At 50.8% G+C, this 24644-nt stretch overlaps 1 protein-coding gene across 3 annotated transcripts; it reads left to right on the top strand.

Annotated features, from left to right (window-relative positions):
- The first annotated feature begins 1109 nt into the window (after window positions 1-1109).
- pigc (phosphatidylinositol glycan anchor biosynthesis, class C) lies at window positions 1110-20057 on the top strand. Of its 3 annotated transcripts, XM_067974100.1 has the most exons (8): window positions 1110-1341; window positions 7979-8048; window positions 9627-9781; window positions 12094-12206; window positions 13580-13635; window positions 14457-14604; window positions 17416-17582; window positions 18515-18663. In XM_067974100.1, exons 1-8 carry the CDS (start codon window positions 1191-1193, stop codon window positions 18576-18578), a joined length of 924 nt encoding a protein of 307 aa, XP_067830201.1. In that variant the 5' UTR covers window positions 1110-1190; the 3' UTR covers window positions 18579-18663. The 3 variants fall into 3 exon arrangements, with proteins under 3 accessions (XP_067830201.1, XP_067830202.1, XP_067830200.1); XM_067974101.1 differs by lacking the exon at window positions 17416-17582 and having other exon boundaries at window positions 18515-18748; XM_067974099.1 differs by lacking the exons at window positions 9627-9781; window positions 17416-17582 and having other exon boundaries at window positions 18515-20057.
- The last annotated feature ends 4587 nt before the right edge of the window (window positions 20058-24644 follow it).

The raw sequence follows: 24644 nt of genomic DNA on the forward strand, positions 1-24644 counted from the left end.
CTTTAAGACACTCCTCAAAACCCACCTCTTTGGCCAAGCTTTTGGGTCACCTGCCCTAATATCTCCTGATGTGGCTCGGAGTCAAATTTTGTTTGATAAATCGCTCCTGTGAAGCGCCTTGGGGACGTTTTACTGCGTTAAAGGTGCTATATAAATGCAAGTTGTTTGTTGTCGTTGGGAGTCAGCTGACAAGACCCAGTCTCCCCCCCCCCCCTCCCCTCCCCCAATGTAAACAAGATGCACCATTTCCAGGTGCCGCCTTATTTCACGGACTTATTTTATTAATTAACGTGCATTAACGAGGAAGCCAGACCCGAGACCGACCCCCATCCATCCCTCTCTCTCCTTCCTTCCCTCCCTCCCTCCCTCCCGGCCGGGCTGGACTCACGCGTCCAGCAGGGTCCGGGCCATCGCCTCGTCGCTCTGCAGGTTCAGCTGGCTCTTGACGCGGTTCCAGCGGTGAATCTCGTCGCCGACGTGCACCATCCTGCGGTTCCTCGTCCGGTCGCGGTCCCGGTCTCTCTTCCTCTTGCGGGCTTGCCCCTCAGGCAGCCAAGGCCCGCCGCCGCCCCGCTTCTCGACGACTCGGTCCTCGGGTCCAGGCGACGCCATCTTTGTGACTGGCGCTCCTCCCACACGGGGTGGTGACGTCTCGCGTAACGGCCCCCCCCGCCGCCCGCATCAAAGATGGCGAGTCCGCCCCTCCCCCACATCCTGTACCCTCTGTTCATCGACTTACCAGATTTTTAAAAAGCATTTTATTTTTTAAAATTTATGTTGCTGCTTGTTGCGTAAACCATTCTTCTCATTGGATTATATCGCCTGAAACGTTTTATTTTCTGTTATGATAAATACTAAGTTTTTTTTTGTTGTTGCCAAGCTTAAAAATGGCGGCTTCCAAGTTGTCACGGGATAACCAGAAGGGTTCAGACTGCTGACTGTTTTTCTCTTCTACATATTAAAGAAAATATTTTCGACTGTAATAAGTTTCAATGACCCACCCGTTAAATGAAAGTTAATGCTCTTCCACTATGAACTACAGCGGTTACCATGGTGATGGTTGCTTGCCTCCCCGGTGTCACCGTCTTTCCGTTCCCCCGGGGACAATCGCTGACCGCCTGTAGTTCCTGCTTTTATTTCCCCCGGACGCGGGGCCGGCGGCTCTGGTTCTACCGCTGACTCGGTGCCCGATGAGGGCGGATTTGGAGCCGGCGGCCCCAGGCCCAGCGCCCTCGGAGTCTCGGTACAGGCGCGGGCGGTGGAAGAAAGTTTTGTACGAGCGCCAGCCGTTCCCGGATAACTACGTGGATGGGAGCTTCCTGGAGGAGCTGAGGAAGAACAGTGAGTGGGGGAGGAGGGAGTGAGAGGGGGAGTGAGGGATTGAGGAGAACCCCCAACAGAACAATGGTCACCTATAACAATTCACCATCTCCCCCCCCCCCCTCTCCTCCCCCCCCTCCCCCCCTCTCCTCTCCCCCCCCCCTCCCCCCTCCCCCCCCCTCCCCTCCCCCCCCTCCCCTCCCCCCTCCCCCCCCCCTCCCCCTCCCCCCCCCCCTCCCCCTCCCCCCCCCCCTCCCCCTCCCCTCTCCTCCCCCCCCTCCCCCCCCCCCCCTCCCCCCCCCTCCCCTCTCCTCTCCCCCCTCCCCCCCTCCCCCCCCCTCCCCCCCCTCCCCCCCTCCCCTCTCCTCCCCCTCCCCCCCTCTCCTCCCCCTCCCCCCCTCCTCCCTCCCCCTCCCCTCTCCTCCCCCTCCCCCTGGAATTATCTCCCTAAACCACTCCACTTTTAAGACTCTCCTTGTCTTTGTGGGATCTTGCTGTGTGCAATTTGGCAGCCACATTCCCTACATTACAACAACAGTGACTACACTTCAACAAGTACTTCATTGGTTGTAAAGCCTTTTGGGATGTCCAGAGGTTGTGAAAGGTGCTACATAAATGCAAGTTGTTGCTGAAAGGCAGAGAGGACCACAGGGAGATTTAGCCTGTTGAAGATCACCCCTCTGCAGCCCACCACCTCTCCCCCCTATAACATCCAATTGCGCTCTGACTAACCCTGGTGTCTTTGTCTCCATTATTTTGCCTGCTGCATTTTCCAGACATTTATACCCCCTGAGAAAGGAAGTTTTTCCTGGTATTTGTTAAAATTTATGTCCATTAACTTTCATTTATGTCCCCTGATCTTACTTTCTCAGCTTATTTTGACATAACCTGGCTTTACCTTATCTGTGCCCTTTAATATTCCATGTGCTTCAGTGAGATTTCCCTCTCTCTCTACTACCTTTCTAGACCAGTGTTTTTCAAACTTTTTTGATCCAGTGGAAGAAAAACGCTTACCAGGGACCCAAAACTATAATATCTTCTGACTAAACTTTTCATAAAATCACAACTTCACTTCACTCCAAGTAAAAACTAAATTAGACATTGCCGTTACTTGAAAAACATTTTAAATACAGTTTTAAAAAAAAAATCAGGTTGTGTTTCACTTAGTTAATGTAACGGGTGGGCCTGCCTAGTGTTCATGATCTGGATCCAATCTGGATCACGAGATGAAAGCATTATCAGGTGTGCTGTTGAGCTGGTTTCCTCTTGTTTTTAACCTTGTCAAAGTGAAAAATCCCAGTCCGCACATGTAGGTTGTTGTGAACAACAGAACACTAATCTTACTTAACAGTGAAGATTTTTTTGAAAGTACCGATCCAAAAAGGTGACAAACAGAATGACTTGTGGCGTGTTTCCAGTGTGCTGTCGCAGGTGAGTTGCACCTGAGCTTTCTTGCTCAGGCATCAAGTTTAGCTTCATTATTGATTCAGGATTTTCGAAAGCAAAAGAATCTTTCACCCAACACTTTTCCTTCAAATTTTCAAACCCCTCTGCAGGGAAGTAGCAACTAAAATGGTCAGACAGAGCAGCGAGATGTAACTGTACGACATTTCTTCATTGACACTGTTCTCCTCAATGTGTCGTAACAGCGTTGGGAACATGGAAAATCTCGGGCAATTACTCTTCAGTCGTGCTTGCCGCAGTTCTAATGACTTTTGGAATGCTGGTGTCTGTTCACAGTGTCGAAACAAATCACCGCCTCGTCCTTGTAACTTCAAATTCAGTTCGTTTAAAATTGAGGACATGTCAACCAGCAATGACAACTTCATTAGCCAACTGTCATCGTGAAACAAATTTGCCAAGTTAGACTGTTTCTCTACCAGAAAATTGTGAACCTCTTTCGTGAGGTTGTTAACCCTTTGTGAGCAGCCTGCCCCGTGACAGCCATCGTACTTCGGTGTGAAACAGTAAATGAGCACATTTTGCTCCCATTTCTGAGCATAACACTTCAAAAAGCCTGCAGTTCAGTGAGCTTCCTTTTAAAGAAATTAACAATTTTCACTACTTTCGTCAGTACTGCCGTAGGATCGGGGAAAATACCCTTGGACGCCAAAGCTTCGCGGTGAATGAAACAGTGATTCCAAACAACAGCATTACCAGCTGCCTCAGATATTCTTCTTACAACTCCGCTATTTCTACCTGCCGTGTTTGCTGCACCATCACTTGGAATTCCCTTGCAATTAGCCCAGTCCAATTTGTATTTTCCAAGTTCGCAGTCATGCAGTGCTTTGAATGACTGTGCTCCTGTATTTGTTGGTAAAGTTAGCCAACACAGCAAACCTTCCATAAAGTCACCTTGCCCGATATATCTCACATAAACTAACAGTATTGCATAATTTGAAATATCAGTACTCTCGTCAAGCTGGATAGCAAAATCCCAGGTTGACTATAACCAAGTAATAAGCTTGGCTTCTAAATGCTCTGCGCTAGAACATATTCGCCGAGACATTGTGTTATCACCGAGAGGAATGCTTCTCAATTTTTCAGCAGACTTCCCGTCGAAAATTGTCCACACCATTACCAGAGATGCTGGAAGAATAAGTTTTCCGGCAACTGTATGGGTCATTTGCCACACGGTGTGCAACCAAAAATGCCACCAGTTGTGCCTCATCTTTCACAGCAGTTGACCGACTAAGAACTCGTGCTGATAACTTTAATCCCCGTTGCTTCCTTTTGAAAATATTCAAGCAGTCGATCAATGAGTTCCCCGTGTTTTGCTTCTAAATGTCTTATTAATTTTGACGGTTTTAAACTCTCGTTTGCAAGCACCTCGCTACAAATAACACACTGGGGCTTTGGATCTTGGTTTGCGTTAACACAATCGATGAAACCGTATTTCAAAGAAGCATCATTACACTGCCTCGTCCACGAGGAAGAGCGGGTCCTGGTTGCTGCTCGAAAACATTAAACGTAACAGGAAGATTATTCCACTGGAACAAGGTCATCGCTCCACAGAATGAAATGGCAGCCTGCCACCTGCCCAACGGAAATTACCAATCAATCAATGTCACACAGTCACAAGTTCTGACTACAAAACCGCCTGTGATATATCATGTCTTTATAAAATAAATGTTTGCCCTTTTCTTATTTGGCGTCCAGTTGGCAACTCAGCCGATGTGAAGTAGTTGTGTAGTTACAAAAAAATGTTTGAGAAACACTGGCCTAGGACCTAGTGTTTTTCAAACTTTTTTTGTGACGACACAATGACTGGTTACATGCATCATGAGCAACTTGGGTCATGGAGGTCATGCCTTGCGGTCTGATTAAAATGTAGCCGTCGCATTAAATAAGAGAGGGGAAAGCGAACAAAATAACATATGAAATTTCAAATGCAGCCCTAGCGGGACAGGGCAGAGGGCCGAGCGTACGGCCCTGAGCCCGAGCGGGATGGGGCAGAGGGCCGAGCCCGAGCCCGAGCCCGAGCGGGACGGGGCAGAGGGCCGAGCGTACGGCCCCGAGCCCGAGCGGGACGGGGCAGAGGGCCGAGCGTACGGCCCCGAGCCCGAGCGGGACGGGGCAGAGGGCCGAGCGTACGGTCCTGAGGGGGGTAAAAAAGCTGAAGATGTTCGGGGATAGAAGAAAAGCACAGCGGTATCGTGTCTCCATCTTAAGGCACTGATTGCAGTTTCACAAGGGATTGTAGTAAACATTAAGGCCAAGGGGACCCGAAGAGAAGAACAAAATCTCTTTTTTTTTCCCTCCCTCCCCTATCATCCATAGATGGTTATAATTACCGATACTTTTTTTCCCCCAAAGTTAATACCCAAACCCTCTCGGGCTGAGGTAACAATTCTGCACCATTTACTCACAGAGGCAGCGCGATCATGGCGGGTGGGGGACTCGGCCACGGGGGGAAGCGCAGGCCCTCGGGCTGCTCCGTACAGTCTCCTGGAGTCCCGGACAAGCAAAACTATTTTGAAGAGCTCTTTGCTCCCCCCCTCCAACTGGGAGTGATTTGGAGTCGACCGTAATGGGTCATTCCAAACCGGAGGTGGGCGAGGGGAGGCGACCTAGTGGTTAATGGGTCGCAACACATAGTTTGAAAAACAATGTTCTAGACTGCAGCGTTTAAGCTTCTCTAATCCTTTTGGGAAACAGAATATAATTAAATTGTGATGTGACATGTGGTAAGTGGAGCAGGCTTGGGAGGAACAGGTGACTTTGGACCTATGGCTCCCAAAGCTCTCCACCACTGGGGGCTTTCCGCGCCTCATGTCTGGGTCTGTTGTAGACTAAATGATGGAGATTGATTGGTACGATTAGTCAACAACTCCATTATCGTTGTGTCGTGGCCAACTAAATGGACCAAGGAACAGGAGGAGGCCATTTGCCTCCTCAAGCCTGTTCCTCCATTCAGTTAGATCGCGGCCAATCAGTATCGTAACTCCGTCGACCTGCCTTGATTCCGTAACCCTGACCTAACAAAAATCTACCAATCTCCGTTTTTAAATTTTCAGTTGACCCCCAGTCTCAACAGCTTGTTGGGGGAGCCTGGTACTTTTTGGTCTGGAAGTTCCTATGTTCCTTTCTTATGCCTTATCCCCATGGAACACATTTCAGGAACACAGTGTGTCTTGGGTTTCAGGTGGAAAACTGGTCACATTTCACTCTTAGGTTCTTCTGTTCTTCAGAAATAGGAGCAGGAGCAGGCTATAAGACCCCTCGAGCCTGCTCTGCCATTCAATCAGATCATGGCTGATCTTCTACCTTAACTCCACTGTCCCGCCCTGTCCCCAGATCCCTTGATTCCCTTAGTGTCCAAATATCCATCGATCTCAGTCTCCTCAATGACTGAACATCCACAGCCCTCTTAGAATTCATGCCAACGGAACCCTTTGATCTGTTGCTACCTTGTTAAATCACTCCAGTATTAGCCCTACTTAATGTGTTCTAGGAAAAGAGTATAATGCATTATGTTTTGTCTTCTCTGATGCAGCAACAAGCTGATTAGTGTTGTATATTCAGCCTTATTAAAAGTGGGGATCAAAGCCAAGACATTGAACTATCAGGCTTAGTTCCATGTTAGGTGGTACTTTTAGTCACCGAGGAGAGAAGGGGCATCTCACCCATCTCTTATTTTGAAGTCCCGTTCAATTAGTGTAAATGCGATGAATAATATGCGTTTTGTACTTCTATTGTCAGTGTAATAATTTACAGATGGAAATCACTTGGCAGTTTGTACCTATTAACTCCTCCATTTTGTGTCCATTTCTGGACACCACACTCTCGGAAGGACGTCAAGGCCTTGGAGAGGGTGCAGAGGAGATTTACTAGAATGGTGCCAGGGATGAGGGACTTCAGTTACGTGGAGAGACTGGAGAACTTGGGAAGCTGATCATTGGGAAGACCAAAGCCATTGTCTTAGGTCCCCGCCACAAACTCTGTTCCCTCGCCGCCGACTCCATCCCTTGCCCTGGCCACTGTCTGAGGCTGAACCAGACCGTTCGCAGCGTCCTATTTGACCCTGAGATGAGCTTCCGACCCCATATCCTCTCCATCACCAAGACCGCCTACTTCCACCTCCGTAACATCGCCCGTCTCCGCCCCTGCCTCAGCACATCTGCTGCTGAAACCCTCATCCATGCCTTTGTTACCTCCAGACTTGACCGTCCCAATGCTCTCCTGGCCGGTCTCCCATCTTCCACCCTCCATAAACTTGAGCTCATCCAAAACTCTGCTGCCCGTATCCTAACTCGCACCAAGTCCCATTCACCCATCACCCCTGTGCTCGCTGACCTACATTGGCCCGGTCCGGGAACACCTCGATTTTAAAATTCTCATCCTTGTGTTCAAATCCCTCCGTGGCCTCGCCCCTCCCTAGCTCTGTAACCTCCTCCAGCCCTACAACCCTCCGAGATCTCTGCACTCCAGCAATTCTTGCCTCTTGCGCATCCCCAATTTTAATCGCTCCACCATTGGCGGCCGTGCCTTCAGCTGCCTAGGCTCTGGAATCCCCTCCCTAAACCTTTCTTCCTCTCTATCTCTCTCTCTCTCCTCCTTTTAAGACGCTCCTTAAAACCTACCTCTTTGACCAAGCTTTTGGTCACCTGTCCTAATATCTCCTTATGTGGCTCGGTGTCAAATTTTGTTTGATAATCGCTCCTGTGAAGCGCCTTGGGACGTTTTACTATGTTAAAGGCACTATATAAATGCAAGTTATTGTTGCTGTCCTTAAAGCAGAGAAGGTTAAGGGGAGATTTGATAGATGTGTTCAAAATCATGAAGGGTTTTGATAGAGTAAATAAGGAGAAACTGTTTCCACTGTCAGGAGTGTCAGTAACCAGAGGACACAGATTTAAGGTAATTGGCAAAAGAACCAGAGGTGAGATGAGAATTTTTTATAATGCAATGAGTTATTATGATCTGGAATGTACTGCCTGAAAGGGTGGTGGAAGCAGATTCAATAGCAAATTTCAAAAGGGAAGTAGATATCTATTTGAAAAGGAAACATTTGCAGGGCTATGGGGAAAGAGCAGGGGAATGGGACTAATTGGATAGTTCTTTCAAAGAGCCTGCACGGGCACGATGGGTCGAATGGCCTCCGTGTGTGCAGTAAGAGTCTATGAAACCCTCACCATGCCTTTTTCTTTTGTTTCAGTTTATGTGCGGCAGTACCAGTTTTGGTCGGTGGTTTGTGAGTCTGGGATGGTTGTTCAGCAGCTCTCCAGGTAAGCACCCCATTCCTCACTGTCCCCTGCTCTCGGCGCGCCCGTTTGTTTGGAGTTTTATCTGCCGGGTTACAAACCCCGCACGTTTAATTTCCTCTGTGTGCTCTTTTTAGCGCACCTGATCAGGTGTTCACCTGAACTCTTACCTGTGCCGTTTTACGCAGTCGCCGACTCTCAGATAGAACTGCTTTAACGAACGTGCTCAAATAGTGTTGACGGGAATTTAGACAAACTCATTAATGTGTGCGCTAAAATTCACAGAGGAAATCAAGCCTCCTCATTTGGATTTCTTTGGGACAAGGCATCTGGTCATTGAGGCTGCATTTCAGAAAGGACATCCCATTGGAGCCCCTTTTCACCCCAGCTGCCTCTCGGTATGATTGTGTGGCCATTAAATTTATTCCTGTGTGTTTCCTCACTAACCTCCCGCGCGTCTGTGTGTGTGAGTGCGTGTGTGCGAGCCTGTCCCCAGTAGCTAATTGCGCTGAATTTCTCCTCCCAACGTGCTCCTCCGTTCCCTTCTTTCCCCTGTCCTCTTTCACCGGAACTGCCCACTCCAATCCCGTTTCCGTTGACATCTGTCAGGCGGATGTTGGAGATCGCACGGCACAATTCGAAGGAGAGCAAGGGAGCCCTCCCAATTTTCCAGCCCACGGTCTTCCATCAACCAACACCACAAAAGAACTGATTCATTGGTCATTTGTCTTATTGCTGGCCGTGGGGTCTTTCTGTGCATGGAATGGCTGCATTTTTGAAGCCATTCACTGTATCTGTAGTGCCTTGATACGTTGCGGAGAGACCCACAGTACTATATCCAAGGCAAGTTCCTTCTTTTAACCTGTGCGTTTCGCAAATGTATTTTATACTTCCTCGCTGATCTTCCTAGTGTTTGCTTTCAGGTGTGTATCTGATCATTTCCTCAACAGTACACAGCAATTCCTCTCTAACGCACTCTGATTTACCCCAGGTGTGTGCATATATAAAGTGTTTTGCCCCATTTTGGCTACAAAGGTGTGCTACACTTTTGTTCTTCATTGGCTCTGTTATTTTTCCTCACTGTAAGTGCCTCGCACTGTCCCACTCCAGACACTAATCCAGGCTGACACCCCCAGTGCCAGTACTGAGGGAGTGCTGCACTGTCGGAGGTGCCGACTTTCAAATGAGACGTTAAACCGAGGCCCCGTCTGCCCTCTCAGGTGGATGTAAAAGATCCCACGGCCACATTTCGAAGAAGAGCAGGGGAGTTCTCCCTGGTGTTTTGGGTCAATATTTATCCCCAACCAACATCACTTTAAAAATAGATGATCCGGTCATCATCTCGTTGCTGTTTGTGGGATCTTGCTGTGCGCAAATTGGCTGCCGTGTTTTCCTACCTTACAACAGTGACTACACTTCAAAAGTAGCTTGGCTGTGGTGCACTTTGGGACAGTCCTGAGGTCGTGAAAGGTTCTATCTAAATGCAAATTTATTCTTTCTTCCCAGTGTAAGTACCCCACTAAATGGATTTCCCTCCAGTGTGTGTACAGTAGGTGCGTTACTGCACCCTTTCTCACAGTTGCTCCGTTTTTTTGCCCCCAGTGTGTGTGTGTTTGTTGTCCTTTGGTGGTATATGGACCAGTCCCTCCTCTCTCCTCATCAGCTCTTCGCGTACGGCCTGACCATCTCCCTCTTTGGCTACCTCATGTTTGACATTATCGACTCGGGGGAGGGGCGAAATCTCAGCGGTCGGACACGTAAGTACCAACCCGATCACAGCTTCTTGCAAACGGGAGGTGTCTTGTGTCGTCTCATATTTTATTTTGTGCCCGGGAATACACAGCACGCTGGTGAATGCCAACCTGCAGGTAAAGCAGCCTAGTTAACCAGCCTGCCCTGCCTGAAACTCACCTGTATATACCTTGTCCCTATTCAGTCAGATCTTCAGGGCATTTGTGGGGGAAATGAGTCTTCAATTGGGTGCATTGTGGCTCAGCGGGTAGCACTCTCGTCTCCGAGTCAGAAGGTCGTGGGTTCAAGTCCCACTCCAGGGCCTTGAGCACAGAATCCAGGCCGACACTCCCAGTGAGGTGCTGCACTGTCGGAGGTGCCGTCTTTCGGTTGAGAGCTTGAACCGAGGCCCCGTCTGCCCCTCTCGGGTGGATGCAAAAGACCCCCACGGCCACTGCTTCGAAGAAGAGCAGGGGAGTTGTCCCCGGCGACTTGTGGCCGATATTTATCCCTCAACCAACATCACTTAAAAACGGATTGTCTGGTCATTTATCTCATTGCTGTGTGTGGGATTTTTGTTATTCATTCATGGGATGTGGGCGCCGCTGGCGAGGCCGGCATTTATTGCCCATCCCTAATTGCCCTTGAGAAGGTGGCGGTGAGCCGCCTTCTTGAACCGCTGCAGTCCGTGTGGTGAAGGTTCTCCCACAGTGCTGTTAGGAAGGGAGTTCCAGGATTTTGACCCAGCGGCGATGAAGGAACGGCCGATATATTTCCAAGTCCACAGTTTCCTTGCTGTGCGCAAATTGGCTGCCGTGTTTCCTAAATTGCAACTTCAAAAAGTACTTAATTGGCTGTGAAAAACTTTGGGACGTCCTGAGGCCATGAAAGGCGCTATATAAATGCAAATCTGTCTTATTTTTGCATTGGGGAGGAGATAGAGTTAAACCCTAAAGAGTCCTTAGTTTGGACAGGAACAGCTGCTTAAAACTGAGCTCAATTTGTCCTCAGTGAACATCATGGGATACTCCCTAGCTTCTCAGGTGAGGTGCAAGTGCAAAGCCCTTGGGTTGGACTGGACTGGAGGGCAAAGGTCAACATCCCAGGATGGAAAATGTCACTTAACCCCCTTTCCAGCTCCGGTGAGTCTGAGAGGCAGAGAGTCCTCGGCGCTCTGCCCCTTCCATCTCCCATCCTTTGGTGCATTGCACCCTCCGTTTCTGATCCAGTTCCCTCTCCTCCTCCTCCTCGGCTGAGGTGCCTGAGTTGACCGGGGTAAGGTTCCCAGCGGTAGCACCCGCCCTCCGGGTACCTCTCCCAAGTACGTGGGGCGTTACGGCCAAGATTGACGTCCAGAAGTCGCTCTTACCAGGGCTGCTGGAAGCTGATCCGGAATAGGAGCCCCGACTGACTGGCTGGCGGGAGGGTGGACTGAGGGAGGGAGGAAGTGAGTGAGTGCTCCCTCCCAGTAACCCAGGGATGCTGAGAGCTATCTGTCAGCCTCAGCTGAGGTCAACTGACTGAACATGGACCTGGTGGCTCAAACCTGGGACCTTCTGGACTGAGTGGATCAGGGATCAGACTGTACTTTTACAGCACAGAATCAGGCCATTCGGCCCAACAGGTGTTTATGCTCCACACGAGCCTCCTCCCACTCCTACTTCATCTCACCCTATCAGCATATCCTTCTATTCCTTTCCCCCTCGTGTTCTTATCTAGCTTCCCCTTAAATGCATCTGTGCTAATCGCCTCAACCACTCCTCAGCGGTGCCCCAGACCTATCTTACGAAACCTTTAGGATCGGAGTTGAGGTGACGAGTTTTTGGCAAGAGAGAAAAACGAATGGGTCCAATTCACCAGTGGGGTCCTTGTGGCGTTGCCAACGGTAAGTCAGATGACGCAGTGTTTTCGAACGACAGGAGCGTTGTACCACGAAACTCCCATTGCATTATCCCGCTGCTACGGTGCAATGGTGTTCAACGAGGCCTCCTCCTTTAAGACCAGAAAGTCGAGTTGGTGCTGGAGTTCACTCGCTCTTTGGTGAAGGACCTTTGAAGATTGGCAAGTGCTTGTAAATTGTCAGCTGCAGGTCAGGAGAAAACAGCACAGAATGATTGGCTTTCTCTCTCTTTTTTGAACAAATAAGTCCTTTTGACACTTTGAAGTGTGACCGATGTTCCCAAAAGCCTTTATGTGTATAAATTCTTCCAGCTCAGGTACGGTCATCGACAGACTGAGACTGCCTGTTGAACCCTGCACCTCTATCGACTGTGTGTGTAATAGGACCATGATTGTGCCACAGCATTAACCGCTATCTGTCTTCACTCCCTGTCTGCAGGATGGGCCGACCTCAAAAGCACTGTCGTCTTTGTGGCGTTCACGTACGGATTTTCACCCGTTCTCAAAACGCTAACAGAATCCATCAGCACCGATACGATCTATGCCATGTCTGTAAGTGACCGGTCCAGAGTTACTGCCCCGTCTCGGTCTCTCTTTTTTCCTTCCATTTTTCTCCCCTCCTCTCTGCAAGGCTCTCGACTCTATTTTAAAATTCTCATCCTAGTTTTCAAATCCCTCCGTGGCCTCGCCCCCTCCCTATCTCTGTCACCTCCTCCAGCCCGACAACCCTCCGAGATCTCTGCGCTCCTCCAATTCTGGCCTCTTGCGCCTCCCCGATTTCCTTCGCTCCACCATTGGCGGCCGTGCCTTCAGCCGCCTAGGCTCTAAGCTATGGAATTCCCTCCCTAAACCTCTCCGCCTCTCTACCTCTCCTCCTTTTAAGATGCTCCTTATAACCTACCTCTTTGACCAAGCTTTTGGTCACCTGTCCTGATATTTCCTTATGTGGCTCGGGGTGAAATTCTGTTTGATAGTCGCTCCTGTGAAGCGCCTCGGAACGTTTTACTACGTTAAAGGCGTTATATAAATGCAAGTTGTTTTTGCTAAGGTACAGTTCCATTGATTGGAGTCACCCCCCCAAAGTGGCCATCAGCAGGCTATTGGACCTGCAATGGCAGCCAAGTCCGATTGTCCCCACCCCCTACGCATGCACACTCTCCGGCAGGGGTCACTGGGTAGCAATTGGGAGCAACACCCTGGGCTCACCTTTTCCCTCTTCAAACCTCACCTCCAGATCAGCTAACTCACCACCGGCTGAGATTGAACCTGGGTCTTTATGTCCCAGCCAGTAATGGGAGTACTATGTACCTGGATGAACTGGACGAGCCCTGAACAGGGGAGCTCCGTGTCTGTCTCTGTGAAAGCACATAAAATAAAAACCTATCAGAGCAGGTACCGGGAGCGCAGGTCTCTGAGCAGCGCGATCCCCGTTTTCCTGTGCTTTTACGATGACAGTCTGCGCTGGGAGAGTCAATAGATCAGACCTGCCCATTTAAGGGGTCTTCAATGATGCCTCTCGGGACCCACAGAAGGTCCGACCCTGAAAACTCTGAGATGTGGGGGTTTGTCTTCTGTGCGTGGCAGATGTCGGTTTATACATATGTATGTATGTGTGTGCGTGTGTATGTATACATGATATATGTGTGTGTGCATATGTCTACACCATAAATGTGGGTGCATGTATATGTATACACCATAAATATGGGTCCGTGTATATGTGCACACAATATGTGTGTGTGCGAGTATATGTATACATAATATATGTATGTGTGTGTATACATATATATGCATGCATGTATACATAATATATGTATGTATGCATGTTTGTGCTTGTATCTGTATATATAATGTATGTAAATGTGTACGTGTGTGTGTACAGGTGGATCCAACTCCTAGTAATGACCAGGTCTCTTGTTTTTTTATAGGTCTTCATGCTGTTGGGTCACCTGATATTCTTCGATTATGGAGCGAATGCAGCAATGTAAGTTGAATTGGTCTGAATGGGCAGCTTTCACACTGCGTTACTGGAAATTGGTCCCCAATGTCTAAAAGCGCAAGAATAATATGCAACGAGGATATAGAGACTGACTGTTCAAGTGTGCATGAGATTAGAAATCTTCTGGGCTAGGGGACAACTACGGTAAAGAGAGCTTTGTACCTGCCCTGGGAGTGTTTGATGGGACAGTGTAGAGGGAGCTTTACTCTGTATCTAACCCGTGCTGTACCTGCCCTGGGAGTGTTTGACGGGACAGTGTAGAGGGAGCTTTACTCTGTATCTAACCCGTGCTGTACCTGCCCTGGGAGTGTTTGACGGGACAGTGTAGAGGGAGCTTTACTCTGTATCTAACCCGTGCTGTACCTGCCCTGGGAGTGTTTGATGGGACAGTGTTGAGGGAGCTTTACTCTGTATCTAACCCATGCTGTACCTGCCCTGGGAGTGTTTGATGGGACGATGTAGAGGGAGCTTTACTCTGTATCTAACCCGTGCTGTACTTGCCCTGGGAGTGTTTGACGGGACAGTGTAGAGGGAGCTTTACTCTGTATCTAACCCGTGCTGTACCTGCCCCGGGAGTGTTTGATGGGACAGTGTAGAGGGAGCTTTACTCTGTATCTAACCCGTGCTGTCCCTGCCCTGGGCAAACTGGATCCCCTCCCCTCAAAAAAAAAGATATTTTGAGGCAGAGGTTTTCCATCGAGTTGCTCAGCGACTGTCCCTCCCAGCTGTGGTCCAGGTGTTGCTGTTTCTCCCCTGACAGTTTTACCATTTTCTCTCTCTCTCTCTCTCTCTCCCTCTCCCTGTAGAGTCTCGAGCACGCTCTCGTTGAACATGGCCATCTTTGCCTCCGTGTGCCTGGCATCGCGGCTCCCCAGCACTCTCCACGCCTTCGCTACGGTAACCATGGCAATCGAGGTCTTTGCGCTGTGGCCCATGTTCCAGAAGAAGTTGAAGGTATGCGCTTTAACTGGTCATGGGGTGGGGGTGCGGGGAGGGCTCCTGATGGGGGCTGAAAGGCCTCTCCATCGTTCTGCTGATGATCCATTAACAGTGCTCAGCGCTCTGGTCCGTGTAGAACGCCCTGACAAGGAGATGGTTCGATGGGTGGGACCCTTCCCATTGACCTGCATCAAATCCCGTGCAAGTGCCCCCCGCCCCCCCGGACTGTGTCGTGATGGCGAATCTCAGCTGGAGCAGGAGTCGACTTCAGCAAAATCAGCCAGGGTTCCTGTTCCCCATCACTGCACCGTTACTTTGAAGTGTCAGCCGTGGCTCGGCGGGCAGCACTCTCACCTCGGAGTCAGAAGGTCGCGGGTTCAACTCCCCACTGCAGAGACCTGAGCACATAATCCAGGCTGACACTCCCGGTGCAGCACCGAGGGAGTGCTGCACTGTCGGAGGTGCCGTCTTTCGGATGAGACGTTAAACCCGAGACCCTGTCTGCCCTCTCGGGTGGATGTAAAAGATCCCACGGCCACTATTTCGAAGAAGAGCAGGGGAGTTCTCCCTGGTGTCCTGGGCCAATATTTATCCCTCAATCAACATCACTAAAAAACAGATTATCTGGTCATTATCACATTGCTGTTTGTGGGATCTTGCTGTGCACAAATTGGCTGCCGCATTTCCTACATTACAACAGTGACTACACTTCAAGAAGTACTTCATTGGCTGCAAAGCGTTTTGGGACGTCCTGAGGTGGTGAAAGACGCTATATAAATGCAAGTTCTTTCTTTTTAATTAATATGGCGCCTTGTCACACTGGAACATCTCAAAGTGCTTCACACCGTGACGTACGTTTGAACTGCAGTGACGTAAGCAAAGTAAGTCCCGCTGGAAACAAGCATTGGGCAAGTAGTCACTGTTGTAATGTAGGAAATGCAGCAGCCAATTTGTGCACAGCAAGATCCCAAAAACAGCAAAGTGATAAATGACCAGATAATCTGTTTTTTAGTAATGTTGATTGACAGATAACTATTGGACCAGGACATTAGGGAGAACTCCCCTGCTCTGTTGTGACATTCCCTCTCTTCCCTCCTTCTCCCCCCGTCACAGATGAATAGCCTGGACAGATAGACAGACAGACAGACACACACACACACACACACACACACACACATCTACAAGGCACAAGTCAGGAGTGTGATGGAATACTCTCCACTTGCTTGGATGAGTGCAGCTCCAACAACACTCAAGAAGCTTGACACCATCCAAGATAAAGCAGCCCGCTTGATTGGCACCCCATCCACCACCCTAAACATTCACTCCCTTCACCACCGGCGCACAGTGGCTGCAGTGTGTACCATCCACAGGATGCACTGCAGCAACTCCCCAAGGCTTCTTCGACAGCACCTCCCAAACCCACGACCTCGACCACCTAGAAGGACAAGAGCAGCAGGTACATGGGAACAACACCACCTGCACGTTCCCCTCCAAGTCACACACCATCCCGACTTGGAAATATATCGCCGTTCCTTCATCGTCGCTGGATCAAAATCCTGGAACTCCCTTCTTAACAGCACTGTGGGAGAACCGTCACCACACGGACTGCAGCGGTTCAAGAAGGCGGCTCACCACCACCTTCTCAAGGGCAATGAGGGATGGGCAATAAATGCCGGCCTTGCCAGCGACGCCCGCATCCCATGAACGAATTTTAAAAAAACACACACCTGTGAGCGTGACAGTCAAAACATTTGGGGGTTTTGGATGGGGGATTGGGGGGGTTGAGATGTTGGGGGGGTTGAGATGTTGGCGGGGGGTGTTTGCGATGGGGGTTGTGAAGTATGAACAGGGACCCTCAGTATCCATCTTGGGGAAGAGCCACTGGCAGAAACAGCCAATCAGGTGTGCGGGCCACAGCGGCTCACGATTGGTTGAAGGGGTGGTGATTCGGGTTCTGGAATCTGGTTGGTCGAAAGACCTCTCGCTATTGATTTGTGGTCACACTTTTCGCTCACTGTTCCCCATTTTAATCGCTATGTTGAGATTTCCCATTGAATTTTGCCATGTCAACCGTCACGATTGTAGTTCAAGACTCCGGCCACTAGGTGGCTCTCTGTGGAATAAGTTTCTGAGGCGTCTCCCAACTCCGTCCCCATCTTGCGCGCGTATATGTTCATCAGCTGATTGTGAGCAAAGCCCCAGGCAACTTATTGGTAAGGTCCAGTCCCCAGCTCATATAGCGGGCACCCTCGTGCCCATGCGATTTGCCCGCCATACACGGTGGACGTTATAGTGAAGCTTAACCCGATCTCACGTGATCAACGCACCAGCTTGATTGAAGCTGCCGGAGGAGGGCACCTGAAAGTGGAGAGTCCGGGCAGCTGAAGCGTTGATCGCGTGAGATCGGGTTAACCTCCGCCACAAGGCCTAGGTTCTGGTTACGTCTCTGTGGTTCTAACGTTGGCCGTGTCTCCGTTAACAAAGCGTATCCAAGGTGATTGGATGCAGCCATTTTTTAAAAACAAAAATCGGCTTTTAGGAAGTCGGCGGGTCCTGAACCGCACGGAACAGTCAGCGCGATTAATACGGTCCCTTTGTGATTGACGCCTGTGGTCAGCGCTGATCGCCCGATATAGGCGGATATCTGTGTGAAGTCAGGACGGTGTAAGTGGTGGGCACTTTCTGATATCGAGGGGTGAAGTGATGGATGTTTGAGGCCATGTGGGGCGTGAGATTCCTCAGCACCCGCGGAGGAAGTGCTGACCGACCTCCCGCCTGACGCCCTCGTTTACCGATCTCTCCGCTCGCTTTCTCTGTGTGTTTCAGGCGACCACTCCTCGTTGCCACCTGGCCCTCACCGTGGTGTTCACCCTGGTGGCCGTGCTGGGTGTGTTGACCGTTTCGCTGACCGGGGCTGTGCTGTTTGCTCTCCTGCTGCTGGCCGTCACCTTCCTGTGCCCGTACTCCCTCGTCGCGTTACAGTCCTACAAAGAGTAAGTGGCGCTGCTCGTCAGCCGGGCTTAAACCCAATACTTTCACCTGACGGCCAACTAGTGGCTGTCCTCTTCGGGGAGAGGAGGGAAGCCCAGCAGGGTGTGTCTCAGGTGGCAGCCTTGGCTCGGTGGGCGGCTCCCTCGCCTCCGAGACAGAAGGTTGTGGGTTCAAGTCCCCACTCCAGAGACGTCAGCACATAATCCAGGCCGACACTCCCAGTGCCAGTACCGAGGGAGGTGCCGCACTGTCGGAGGTGCCGTCTTTCGGATGAGATGTTAAACCGAGATCCCGTCTGCCCCTCTCAGGTGGATGTAAAAGATCCCGCGGCCACTCTTTCGTATAAGAGCAGGGGAGTTCCTCCCCGGTGTCCTGGGCCAATATTTATCCCTCAACCAACATCACTTTTTTTTTAAATGATCTGGTCATTATCATATTGCCGTTTGTGGGATCTTGCTGTGCGCAAATTGGCTGCCGCGTTTCCTGCATCACAACAGTGACTACACTTAAAAAAGTGCTTCATTGGCTGTAAAGTCCTTTGGGACGTCCTGAGGTGGTGAAAGACAGTGTAGAAATACAAGCCTTTTTAGTTAAAATGGCACCTTATCACAGTGAAACATCTGGAAGTGCTTCACGCAGTGTCATACGGTTTGAATTGCACGGACTGCCGTTACGTGGGGCAAAGTAAGTCAGCAAGCGTTGGGCAAGGATCTGTTGCGACATTCCTTCTCTTCCTCCTCCCCCCCCCCCCCCCACCCCTCCATCACGGTTGAATAGCCTTGCACCGTTTTTTTTTGTCACGGAGCACGGTGATGGGGCACCAAACCGATTTGTTTGGAGCCCTCGTCTCCGTGCTCCTCTGGCGTGAACGCTTTGTCGCGCCGATGCGCCAAGCGGAGCCTCACTCGCTCACTCGCTCTCCTCTTCTCTGCAGCAACATCCACGGCCCCTGGGACGAGGCAGAGATCAAGGAAGATCTGTCCAGATTTTTGGGGTAGCGAGTGCCGGGGCATGGCGGGGGGGAAGGACCGACGGAGCCAGCCAGCGAGGACCGACGGAGCCAGCCAGCGAGGACTGACGGAGCGAGCCAGCGAGGACGGGTGTGAGCCACTGGGACCAGCACTTGCCGGGAGTGAGACCGGACTCTTGTTTCAGTTTCCCGACCCTATGGACCTCCGATCTCTGGGGCGATGTTTTACTGGACAATTTTCCGCCTCGGTATCACAACAAGGAGCTGCCACGGGAGCGGCGACAGAGCTGCTGATAATAATGGTGCCTTCCTTCAAGCTGCCGTTCCCGAGGACTTTGCCCCAATGGCGGCCCCCCTCTCCACCCTGTGCCTCTGCCGAGGAGCAGCAGCAGATGCCAGGGATTCCTTTGCTCCAATGCTCTCCCCTCCCTGGTGCCAATCCACGCTCGGGCCCGTAGGGTGCTGGCACCCCTCAAGGTACCTCCTCCCCCCCTCCCCCACTCTAACCATTTCTAACAGGGCGAGTGTCACCTGGCTATTCAAACACTATAGGCATCGCGGGTGCACCAACACTGCTTGATCTCCCGCCCCACTTCCTAACCCAGGGGCACTCAGGCCAATTGCAGCACTCCCCTACTGCCCAGCGTTTGCTTATTCCGCGCTGACTGGCACGGGATGGTTCATGGCCTCGTCGGGCACAGCCTGCAGTGTCTGACCGATGGCGGCCAGCCAGAGATACGGGTTACGGATTTATTGACCGTTTCCCGGGGCCCCCTCGTGAATTGCATAGAATTTACGGCACAGAAACAGGCCATTCGGCCCAACAGGTCCATGCCGGTGTTTATGCTCCACACGAGCCTCTCCCTCCCTACTTCATCTCACCCTATCAGCATATCCTTCAATTCCTTTCTCCCTCATGTGTTTATCTAGCTTCCCCTTAAATACATCTATGCTACTCACCTCAACCACTCTCTGGGTAAAGAAGTTTCTCCTGAATTCCCGATTGGATTTATTAGTGACTCTCTTATATTTATGACCTGTAGCTCTGATTGCCCCCTCAAGTGGAAACATCTTCTCGATCAAACCCTTTCATAGTTTTAAAGACCTCGATCAGGTCACACCCTCAGTCTTCTCTTCGATAAAGGAAAAGAGCCCCAGCCTGTTCAGTGTAACCCCTCAGTTCAACAGGCCGGCCGGGGACCCAAAGCTTTTTTTTTTAAAAAGAAAAACAAACCCAATCACCAACCCGGGGGCCTTGGGGATCAGCTCTCGCTCAGCAGGTGAGCCGAGGCCCCTCGCAATACGAAGTCCGCCCGTTTCTACCACACTCCGTTTTGTAGACGTTCCACGAGGAATCTCTGGCGGCTGACCGACCGTCGAGGCCCGATCCGGGGACGAGGGGACGCAGCCGAGCGTAGAGTGGGGGGCAAGGATCATTGGAGGGGGCACCTTCCTCCCCTCCTCCACACTACAGACATCCCTGGAAGTTATTAAACACCTTCCAGCAGCTTCTTTGCCAGTCGTTTTCTCTTTGGCACTCAGCGCAGTAGATAGCCACTTAAAATTATACTGACTTAGTGAGACCTAGACGGGTCGATATCCCTGTATCCCCAACTACCCTCCCTACTCAAGCCCTGCTTCTTATGGGCTGCGGGGACGTTACTACCACAACACCAGCCTGTTTATTTCAGGGGGGCGGGGGAATTTCTGGTGGACGATTTGCACAGTTACTGTGATGATTGTTAGGGGGCGGAGGAATGTCTCAATCCTGGAGGAGCAATTATCAAACGAAATTTGACACCGAGCCACATAAGGAGATATTCGGACAGGCGACCAAAAGCTTGGTCAAAGAGGTAGGTTTTAAGGAGCGTCTTAAAGGAGGAGAGAGAGGCGGAGAGGTTTGGGGAGGGAATTCCAGAGCTTAGGGCCCAGGCAGCTGAAGGCACGGCCGCCAATGGCGGAGCAAAGGAAATCGGGGATGTGCAAGAGGCCAGAATTGGCGGAGCGCAGAGATCTTGGAGGGTTGTCGGGCTGGAGGAGGTTACAGAGATAGGGAGGGACGAGGCCATGGAGGAACTTGAAAACAAGGATGAGAGTTTGGGAGGCGACAACACATTCAAGGACTTTGGAGAGGAAAGGGAGGTTGGAGATGGGGGCGGTCGTTTGTAAGGACAGAGGGGTCAAGGGTGATGTTTTTTTTGAGGGGAGGGGGGTGGGGAAACAGTACTTGGAGAAGGAACCGTTAACAATATCGGCCAACAGGAGGCCAGGAAGGGAAGTTGGGTGGTCAGTAGCTTGGTGGGAATGGGGTCGAGGGAGCAGGAGCGAAGAGGGGAGAGAAACCAGAGGGCAGGGGGGAACCACAGAGTCACAACATACAAAAACAAAGCAGTTGTGAGGTTCTTTTTTACACCAGTTTATTGAATGCAGTGGATTCTCTGAGCTTTTTTTCTTTACAGCTATCATTTCAGAACAGTTGATACAGGTTTTATGTGACAAAAAAAAAGCCCATTCCAGGACAAGCCAGCTGATTCTAGTCATGATTCACTTCTGGTCTCGCTCCTCCCGCTACACAGAGCCAGGTACAAAAAAAAATTAGACATTAAAGTACCTCAAACTTCCGATTACACTTTAAAAAATATATATATATATATATACACACATTGGGGGCAATTTTAACCTAACTCGCTGGACAGGAGACCAGGGGATCGGACGGGAGGCCAGTTTTACACCCTGCCCGATATTGGCTCCAATGAGTGGAGGAGGGGGGTCGCATTACACGAGGGTCCCACAGCATGAACCAGCCCCTCCCCAAGACTCTGCTCAGCTGCTGTCATTTTGTCCGTCACGTTGAATTTCCACCAGTTTCTTGTCAGTTTCTTTTTTCTCTCGTGTCAGATTCCCAACGGACCCGATGTTTCTCATGCATGTGGGGTGGGGGGCAGTCGTCGCGAAGGGGCGGAGGTCACTCCCGTCATCAGGCCTGCGGACCCCAGCGGACGGAAGAGAAACCCAGCATCTGCCCTTCACTCCACGACCACACCCCCCATCACCCTCGTCTCTCTCCCACCTCCCCTCGGTCCCCCTTCTGCCACCACCCCCCACCCCCCCCCGCCCTCGGTCCCCCTTCTGTCACCCCCCCCCGCCCTCGGTCCCCCTTCTGTCACCCCCCCCCCCCCCCCGCCCTTCGGTCCCCCTTCTGTCACCCCCCCGCCCTTCGGTCCCCCTTCTGTCACCACCCCCGCCCTTCAGTCCCCTTCTCTCCTCTACCCCTCCCCCCTCCCTCGGTTCCCTTCTCTCACCCCTCCCTCCCACCACTGCCTTTGGTCCCCTTCTCTCCCCCACCCTCCCCTCGGCAGCTTCTCTCGCCCCCACCCTCCCCTCAGGAACCCGGTCGCAGTTAAAGATTCACTCTCTGAGCATCGTGACTTGCTGGAGTATAAATCCAGCCCTCATCCTTTCGCCTCCACACTCGGCCTTTTATAAACTGAGGGAGATTTAAACAGAAATCACATCCACTAATCAAATTAGAATACAGCTTCATAATTAATATGCTGAACAGAACACAAGGTGATTCTCACTAAATTAAAGGTTACTTCCCTCCCAATATTATCCCCTTACCCACTGATACACCTCGATTTATCCCATCTACTCACCCCCACCCCCCGATTCCATCTCAATCTATCCTATCCCTCGACGCACTAACCTCACCCCCCCGACTCCATCTTCATATAGCTGACCCCCAATCCACCTTTATAAAGGGTGTCGACTCCCTCCAAGGCTCAGGTCCAGGGGCACCGCTCCCCACTGAGCTGAGAGAGGAGTGTCAACCAGTCCAGGGATACAGGTTGCTCTGGTCCCCGTTTTTCATGCATGAATCCAGGCAGGCTATTCGACCGCAGGGGGACAACAAAGCTGAGCCTGATTCTGTTCTCACCCAAAGTCAGGACTTTTCACCAGGACTTACTGGACAGGAATCAGAAAGAGGAACTCCTGGCCGATTCTCCCAGGGGTGCCCACGCCCATCGTGACAGGCGTATCGTAGGCCTGGCTAACTGGGACTCCGCCCGGGAGCTTCCTTTTCAAACTGGCTCAGAGGCTGCAAAGCCCGGCCTAAGTTTTCACCTTCAGGGCTCTGGCGTAGAGCTTCGCTCGGTGGCTGCGCCCGATCAGATGCCGTTATAGGAAACAGTGAGTCTTAACGCCAGGGGACTCTACCAGAACGGTGGCATCAGTCGCACAGACACTTCCGCACAGTCCCTTTCTATACCAGCTCTCTGAGGTGAAAGGACGTCCCTCCCCCCCAGGAGGGCAAACATCAGCACACGCCCTGTCCCCCCCTTCCTCAATGCTGCCAACTCCGCTCCCAATTTCACAAGATTGTAGCCACTGTAACAAACCCGCCACCAACAAGACACCTGTGATGCACCTCCATGCCGAATAGCAACAGAGCAGCAGCTTTTGAACTTTTTTTTAAAGATAAAAGGGTAGTGGGTGGAGATTTCACCAGTGGAATAGGAATCGTTGATAGATCAGACTGGAGGCACAATCCTCACAGCAGAACCGATTCTCAGGAAGAATTTATACCCCACAAAACTAACCGGGAGTCTGGTTTACACTGGCCCTGCCAATCCCCGACATAACCCGAAGTTAAAGCCAGCTCTGACCCTTTTTGACATGTTGACGGAGTCAAGTTCCCTCTGCTCCTCGTCCCCAAACAGCCAGAGAGTTTCCTGGTTCTAGACATCGCTGGAAAAAAAAAAGACCTTCCTACTGAATGATGCTTGGGGAGGGGTGGATATTTTGTCAAAAGTGACTGAGGGTTGGGGCCCACTGCAGCTTTAAATCCGTGCGCTTTTTTTCCCCTAGTAGATGATGTGAGTGGTACTGCATTTAATGCACACATTCAGCAACTGAGCACGAATGAGGATGCAGCCTTTTCCCCTTTAAGACTGAGGATTGTTTTCTCCAGCGGGGTTCTCCCCTGCAGATTTGTTTTTCCGCCAGCAGAGGGCGCCCTTGCACCGTGCCACGCTGCCACCTGCTGTCGGTGTGGCGACACTGCAGCCACGAAAGCTTTTTTTTTAAAAAAAAGCTCCGCGTGGTTTTAATAGCAAGAGGCACAGGACTGTGATCACAGATCCTACAAAACACACGGGATCATCTCTTCCCCGGTTTGTAACCTCCGTTCCCACGGAGACTTTTTCTTACACCCGCAGTTTGAGATCCAGAAAATGTAACTGAACATGTCCATGGAAACTCAATAGATGGACGAGGGGAAGAAAAGGTATTTTCACAATATGAAATCTGGACGGCAAGCTGATATTTCCATCATTAATGGGGCGTAATGGAACCGGGAGACACAGTAAGCGGTGCAGATCCCAGCAATGTCTGACTGGGAGAATAAAGGGAAAGAGAATGAAAATGAATTGTCAAAGGGCCAAATTGTGCAATATCATTCAGGAGGAATAAAATACTATCAACACAAGCCGAATTTGCATTTCCCTTTAAGAACGAAAAATGATCCCTGAAGGTAGCGGGACAGGTAGATAAGGTGGTTAAGAAGGCATAAGGGATACTTTATTAGCCCGAGGCACAGAATATAAGAGCAGGGAGGTTATGCTAGAACTGTATAAAACACTAATTAGGCCACAGCTTGAGTACTGCATGCAGTTCTGGTCACATTACAGGAAAGATGTGATTGCACTAGAGAGGGTACAGAGGAGATTTACGAGGATGTTGCCAGGACTGGAGAATTTTAGCTATGGGGAAAGATTGGATAGGCTGGGGTTGTTTCCTTGGAGCAGAGGAGGCTGAGGGGTGATTTAATTGAGGTAGATACAATTATGAGGAGCCCAGATAGAGTGGATTGGAAGGACCTATTTCCCTTAGCAGAGGGGTCAGTGACCGGGGGCATAGATTTAAAATAATTGGTAGAAGGATTAGAGGGGAGCTGAAGAGAATTTTTTTCACCCAGAGGGTGGTGGGGGTCTGGAACTCACTGCCTGAAAGGGTGGTAGAGGCAGAAACTCTCATCACATTTAAAAAGTACTTGGATGCGCACTTGAACTGCCGTGACCTACAGGACTACCGA

This window comes from Heptranchias perlo, chromosome 39 (assembly GCF_035084215.1).
Source record: "Heptranchias perlo isolate sHepPer1 chromosome 39, sHepPer1.hap1, whole genome shotgun sequence".
NCBI classification, from domain to species: Eukaryota; Metazoa; Chordata; class Chondrichthyes; order Hexanchiformes; family Hexanchidae; genus Heptranchias; species Heptranchias perlo.

Excerpts from the sequence above, each read along its gene's own strand:
- pigc (XM_067974099.1), top strand. The coding sequence starts at position 1,191 with ATGAGGGCGGATTTGGAGCCGGCGGCCCCAGGCCCAGCGCCCTCGGAG. Across the intron at positions 8,049-12,093 it reads GTTGTTCAGCAGCTCTCCAG|GATGGGCCGACCTCAAAAGC; the intron begins GTAAGCACCCCA and ends CCCTGTCTGCAG. Across the intron at positions 14,605-18,514 it reads TGTTCCAGAAGAAGTTGAAG|CAACATCCACGGCCCCTGGG; the intron begins GTATGCGCTTTA and ends TCTTCTCTGCAG.